Genomic DNA, 7255 nt, shown 5'->3' with positions numbered 1-7255 from the left:
AAGAAAGCGGTAGGTGTAGGTATAGGTATTATATAAACTTAGCATGCATCACTGGTAACGATCAGCTATTTGGAGGCTATTTGGTTTTACAACAAAAAAAAGGCTAACACAATTTTATTGTTGTATGCGCTTCTTTCGGCTCGGAGCGGCTCAACAACTAAATTGTATCATCTGCAAAACGTCCCTCCATAAATACAACCATAAAATCCTTTGGGTCCTAGCAAAAAAAAAGGTGGCAACTGCTCTGACTTAATGTGCTATCTATCCTTGAACTACCTTGTTTGTTTCGGTAGCTTTGCAATATACTTTCGAATTTTTCGATCAGACTGTCCTCTGTTACTCGCTAGCTAAACAACACGAACATTACTTAAGTTAAGTCACAATATACTAGAAAGCTGCGCACGCATTCGATACTTAAGTCACTTGTGTATAGGTGGTCTGTATTAAGCCCATCTTGCTTTCAAACTGCTCTGCAATTTCTTCAATTAAATTTTTGTTAATTGTAAATCAAAAGCATTATTTGATTTGCAAGCAAATTGTTAAATCTATACTTTATTTATTAGATGTATAAAATGATTTATAAATAGATAATTTCTGTAAAGGTAACAATACTGCAATTTTATTACAACTAGTGTCTTCAGATGATCGATTTTTGATTGTTTATTGTTAAATAGTTCCAGGCTAATTTTTCCAACATGTTTTTCTTACTGATAAGTCATTTTCTCCAATTTTTGTAAGAAGTGATTGACTTTTTTATAAGTAAATACGTATTTAGGTTGTTATTCGTAGAATTTGGAAATTACCGATGTCGATAGTTCCCCAAGGATTTCTTTTAATCAGAACGAAATGTCGACATGTTCCAAACAAATAACCGACCTGGTTGAGACTCAAAAAAAAAAAAAAGATTCTGCTGTAAAGTAGTCCACAAACAGAGCAGCGTGATTATCAGCAGTATAAATATCCATGTGTTAATTAGATGGGATACTTTTAGGACGTGCTCGTACGTTTGTACTAATTTATAACTGTAACATTAATTGTGTTTCATAAACAGTGTTTCGTGTAAATAAAGAAAGAAATTCATTATAATTTATTCAGTTATCTCAAACACTTATATACAAGTGAACTAAATATTAGTTACAGACTAGTTCCTGCGTTGGGTGGTAGTTTTTTCTCTTTCTAAGTAGATGGTAGAGCGGCAGGAAGCGCTCCAATCCAACGTATCGTTAATAATAACAAAATTAAAAAAAAAATAAAAATCTACCAATTTACATGATTGTTTTCTTCTCTTAACAACGCAGCTTCTCTGCCATTTCACAAGTAGTGTACGTATTTAAATAAAATAAATAAGTTTGTTTTTATAAATAAATAAATGTTAGTTATGTAGCAATCACTGATTATGTTCTTGAATGGTTAGTTAATAAATTAAGGGGAGTGGAACGAATATAAAGAAAATTTCTCTAGGCTCATAAGAGTCCTAAATCTTTGGATAAGAAGGTTTCAAAAACTGGCGATTACGAATTAGCAACTTTAACAAATTCCGAATTGTCGTATCCATGATGGGCACCAACAAATGCCGATGCGACGCCCTTCCTATCGATGGCGCGTACTCGAACAAATAAGAAAGCTGCCACTAAACTAGCCACTATCAGGACTAACAACAGCATAACCAGACCGGCTACGAAGCTAGGAACTGACATACAAATTGTTTCTGGATCCGCCGAAGATGCCGATTGGATCACAACGGTTTCGTTACTTGAAGCGGCATTCAAAGCAAAGTTTACGTCTCCTGGTGCGACTACTTGAATCGTCCTGCTTGTATTCACGTCAGTCATTTCTTGTCCTGCTTCTCTCTTGTATACGTGACTGACGACAATAGTCATTACTTCAGGACTTCTCTTCCTTCTGGCCCCTTGTAAACCTTCTGGTAGATTTCCAACAGATCTGGGCCGACCTCCGAGGGTTGCTAAGTTTCCTTCTAATTCGTCAGCAATTCCATTTTTCCTCTTCATCGTGCTGTATGGTCCATGGTGTCCTGGAGGAGGTGGAGGGGGCAAATGAATATCGTTGCTGGATTGAGATGGCGTTTGAGGTGCTGGGGAAGAAGGACTCGAGGGGTCCGAAGTAGAGGATGATGCAGTTTGAGCTTGCGGTGCTGGAACGATGTTCTCCTTGGTTTCAGAATATGCTCCAGCAGGTCCAGAAGGATGACGAGGGTCAGGATATGCTGGTGGAACGCCGTATTCTGGAAGTTGTGGCGGTCCATAGTCTCCGTGACCCCCGAAATCGCCTGCTCCTAAAGCGTTTCCTAGTGCAGGAGCTCCATAGTCTCCTAATAATCCGAGACCGTGGCCTGCACATTTTGGTTCAGGACAATTGTAACGACACACTTGGATAACACACTGGAAGTGAACATTCATGGAATCGGGGAATTTGAAGGCTTGGAAATATGCGAACGACACTACAGAAGCTGATGGTCCGAAGTTTTTAATTTTCTGGAATTTGCTCATGATCTTTGGTCTTACGACACAACCGTATTGGTCAACCAGTTGGATGGGTGCTCGTTTACCATCATGAGCAACACAATTGCGAACCAACATGTCGAATTTATTTTCGTCATCTTTGATAGCTAAAACCATGGTCATGGTTTGACCGATTTTCACAATTCCCGATACTTCGGATGCCCACGGCCCTTTCCCTACTTGTATTTGCATCCAGCATTGAAGATTATCTCCTAAGAAATTAGCTGTAACAGCGTGCAGCATGTCTACTTGGAAGGGTCGGAAAGTAACTGCTTTCTCATAATAGTCGTACCAGGTGCACCTCAATTTTCGGGCTTGATCCCAAACTTCTTGAACATAAGGGTCGTACTGTATTATAATCGTATTTTCCACATAACTTCCACTAGGAGTCGGCCCACCATAACTTGCGGCGTTGTGATTTGCTGAAGATGACATGCCACAACTATTCAGGAATATTTCGAAGGTAGCACTGAGATGTCCGGTTCCAGGTTTCAGATGAACACAATGGGAATCACTGTAGAATCCTTTAGAAAATATCATTCCATAGAATGGTCTATCGAATTCGATGTTGACTCTCATGTGAGTCTTTTCGCATTGAACTTGGAGATGTTTAATTTGAGGCATATCTCGGTTAGCCAAGGGCCAAGGGTCGTCAGGACCACCATCGCCACCCCCGACGTTTTGAAGAAGATTTGGAGGTGCGTAACCAGGCCCGGAAAGCGGTGGTCCATACACTCCACGATGTTCCAACGGTAGGGACGCTGAATCGGTAAGGGGTGTTTCGCAGACAATTCCCTGAAGAAGAAATTATGTAACTTTTTACATAGTATGTAGTATAATAGTTAACATTTCGAAATTAACTCGTAATTCAATTCCGACTGTCATGTGGTGTTTTGTAACAAGTGTAAATAATAAACGAAGGTACCCGCACATTGTGTTTATTCACTCTATGTAACCATCCGAAATAATGTCACTTTCTCTAACTTAGATACTGAACGAATGTATTATGTCGGTAAATTTGTAAATATCGAAAAATGAAAAAAAAAAAGTTGTAGTTAAAAGCGCGAACACTTTTGACTTACATTGATAACAATAACTGCGAAAAAGACCAAAGAGGCGATTGGTCGTTGAATAGAAGTCTTGATCATGATGAAGCTTGGTGGTGAGTGGTTGTTATTATCAGTAAGTTCTGAAATGAAAGCAATGAGAATATGGCAAGTAAAGAGACAGGTGTAAAAGGCGCGGCAAGCTACTCTTGCTGCGGACACCTGACGGCAATTCTGTGCCTGACCTACTGACACACTAGTAAGAAGCTTGCTTGCTAACATATTCACATGGAAAGATGAATCTATGCATGAAACTTTTTACGCGATGGTACGCAGTGTCAAAGGCATCCGGAATCCGGACAAATTTCCCTTAACTAGAACGCATTGCTTTGCAAACAAATATTCGTGTGTGATACATTTACTAAATAACATCTGTATCGTTCACTTCGATTATTCACTTTAGTTTTAGCGCAAAGTGCAAAAAATCTAAACGTAACGAAGTAACCGAAGCACTTTCTTTTTCTGGGAATTACCGTGCAATTGACATATGGAATTTTATGAAGAAAGCACGAGCTGGGTAGGATATAAAACAAAAATGAGATTAGAAAGTAGAATAATTAATCCGAATTACTACGAATCAAATTACCTACATTTTTGAAACTAACAGAACTTTCTCTGGTTCGTCTATCTTAAGTCTTATCTATTTATGATATTTGCGGCATGTTTATTTCTTTAATATTCCATATAGATATGTGCCGGACACGGTTCAGTAGTTGCATTTTACGTNCAAAGGGTTAGTGTTCGAAATAAGAAGACTTTACAATTGTTCTATTATTGTCAAAACTCCAATTATTTTACATTGAAAGGCAACGTCCTGGTGTAAATTAAAGGTGTCTTTTACAATAATTAAGTAGAACACCCAGTTAAACGTGTCTGGGATAAAAACAACGTATTGTACGCCGACCATAAGGGATCCTTCGGACCAGTCCTCAGCGTCGTGACGTAACAGTACACATAATTTATTCATAAAACATTAAATAATATAATACATACAAATGCGTTTTTCTCCAATAGATCCCCAAACCAGTGACCAAACCGAGTAAGAAACCACATCTAGTCCTTATCATCCGCGTAGAAATTGCTACCCGAGCCCAAAGCAATTTACACCCGCGAGGAATCGCCGCACTTTCTTCCCGTGGTGCGTTCTGTATTAGATGGACGTTGTCGTTGTGATTTTATGCGCCATTCGTCATTGTGTTTTTCAGTACAATTGTACATTCAAAGATTTAAGTACTTAATATCAAGACGTTTAACTATCTATCTATGTACGTATGTACAGATGATTTTGTATTGCAACATACCGAATGGATAAAGAAACTGGATTACAAAGAAAAGCCTTTTACTTTTCAAGTTCATAAAAATAAACAAATATTGTTTTCAGTTTCTTTTTTCATTAATGATTCTATTTAAAAACCTTGATACCTTTCTACGACAGTTTAATATATGTATATGTAATGTATCTACATATGCATGTCATGCTTGTGTGTATCCAGTGTATGTATCTTATAAATATATTGACACATATATGTGGATGTATTACATACAAACATTTTACATGCATGCATATGGATATCGCGATTGAATAATGAAAGTAAATTTTTATTTATTTTAAAGATACTATATAATAAATCAAAGCAATGCAATAGCATAGAAATTGTTTCGAGTCAGGTAACCTTGTAGAAGTGTTAGCAATTGCTTTTTAATATCACACTAGGTACTTTCTTTAATGTACCTAGCACAATTTCTAAGCAAATATTATAAAACAAAATAACAACGTTCGTGATAATGCATAAGCATACTGAATGTTGAAATATGGATAACGTTGACAAATTTATTAATTAATACAGTTACTTTCACGAAAAAAAATATATTAACTAGTCAAAAAGAGAAATATGCATGTTAAAATAATTATTTTGCGTACCTAATAATAAACAACAAGAAACGGCACCAGCAGATAACAAATACAACATTTTTTAATCAGTATATAGGCCAGTTTTACAGTAAAAAATAAAGGAAAAGAAAATTAAATTACGTGAAACAATGAACGTGTAAGAATTTTGGAAAAACGACTTTCAATATCGGAAAAATGAGAATAAGGTATTAGAAATAGTAGGAGACCGAAACGAGCTGGAGAAGTCATTTAAAAAATTTGGAGCAATAATTTTCAAAATTAATGAAAATGTAATCTACTTTTTTGATTGATAAGATCTTAATTTAAACTATAATTGAAACAAAATTAGCAAGTACGCCGTATAGAAGTTATTAGCGGCATTCCACTCCAGCATCGAAGATGGAAGGACTTCTCAAAAAGCTAGCCACTCGTACTAGCGAAGTAATTGGTTTGGTTCAATTAAACTTTGTTTTTATGTATGTTAACTAAAAAAAAGACGAAAATCTTTGATTGGGCGATAGTTTTGGTCAACTGGCGGATATGGTCTTTGTCATAAAAGGTAGATGATGTCAATTTCGAAGGATCATGACAAGATGGTTCAAATTCTTTTGTGAGCAGCTGTACACAGATTCGTTGTCTGCTTTAAATAAACAGACACACATAATTACACATATACTATACATACAGTTGGCAGTGGATAGTTATTTATATAGATACATATAATGTACACATGTGTATATAAGTGATGGCCGAGGCAGACGTTATTCAGAATTCGTAATGATTTTAAAAGAACATCTCGCTCATTCGTGTGGGCATTAATCAAGTCAGGCAGTATTTTTTATTATTATTATCCTTGGAATGTGCATAGAGAACGATGTTTTAAATTTGCAATGGGACAGTGACGTAGTCGCGGGCGGGCAATAGGGAGGGGGGGGAGAGCGCGGATGTACAATTTCAAGGATGCCAAGAGAAGCTGAACTACGACTTATTCGAGAAATAGAGAACAATAACAACATTGCCATGTGACCACCGACCTACATCCGATTATGTAAGCACCAGTGTCTACGTTCACTTTTCTCTAAAGATTTGAAAGTTTAACAGTCTTTTTACCGCACTTACCGCAAAAACTTATCGTTTCAGCTCTTATCCACTCAGCCCTGCTAAAACAACACCAAAACCAGTACCAATATATTTCGTTTCAAAACAAACAAACAAGGACAACCCAACCCAACCCAACCCAATCCCTCCCAAATCCAAAATACTCCCAAACCCTTCACAAACTGCCCAACTTTGTCAAAAGTATGTTACATAACACAGGTACGTCTACTTGCTAACATACATATGCCTGTATCCCGAGTCGAAAAATTGGGACTCATTTTATCCTCAAATGAACTATTTAGACTCATTTTTTCCTCATTTAGACGTTTTTAATCTCAGATACCTCAATAAGTTTTCATAAGACTCATCACATTGGATTCTAAAAAGTCTCATTTTATTCTCAATGTCTGCAATCCTATGGCAATAGTCCTCAATTTAACCTCAACAAGAAAAGAATGAGACTTTTTGAAGACAAAATGAGGTTTCCTAAATAATCTTTACTCCTCAAAAGTCTCATTTTGTCCTGATACGGGAAAACCGCGGATAAAATGAGACTTTTGAGTCTTGTAGTTTGAAATATCCCTAAAAATTCTATTGAGATCAAATGAGGACAAAATGAGTCCCAATTTTTTGACTCGGGA

General features: G+C 36.8%; 1 protein-coding gene across 1 annotated transcript in view; it reads right to left on the bottom strand.

Annotated features, from left to right (window-relative positions):
- Window positions 1-597: 597 nt before the first annotated feature.
- The window catches only part of LOC108743575, an 11713-nt gene continuing 5055 nt past the window's right edge, over window positions 598-7255 (bottom strand). Inside the window, exons 2-3 of the mRNA XM_025978886.1 lie at window positions 3602-3708; window positions 598-3314 (exon numbers count right to left, since the gene is read on the bottom strand). Coding sequence (XP_025834671.1) covers window positions 1512-3314; window positions 3602-3667 — 1869 coding nt within the window. The 5' untranslated portion in view covers window positions 3668-3708 and the 3' untranslated portion in view covers window positions 598-1511. The remainder of the gene's footprint in view (window positions 3315-3601; window positions 3709-7255) is intronic.

This window comes from Agrilus planipennis, unplaced genomic scaffold (genome assembly GCF_000699045.2).
Source record: "Agrilus planipennis isolate EAB-ADULT unplaced genomic scaffold, Apla_2.0 scaffold623, whole genome shotgun sequence".
Classification (NCBI taxonomy): Eukaryota; Metazoa; Arthropoda; class Insecta; order Coleoptera; family Buprestidae; genus Agrilus; species Agrilus planipennis.
The sequence above is the reverse complement of the archived record's forward strand: the minus strand, read 5'-3'. Positions and strand labels throughout refer to the sequence as shown.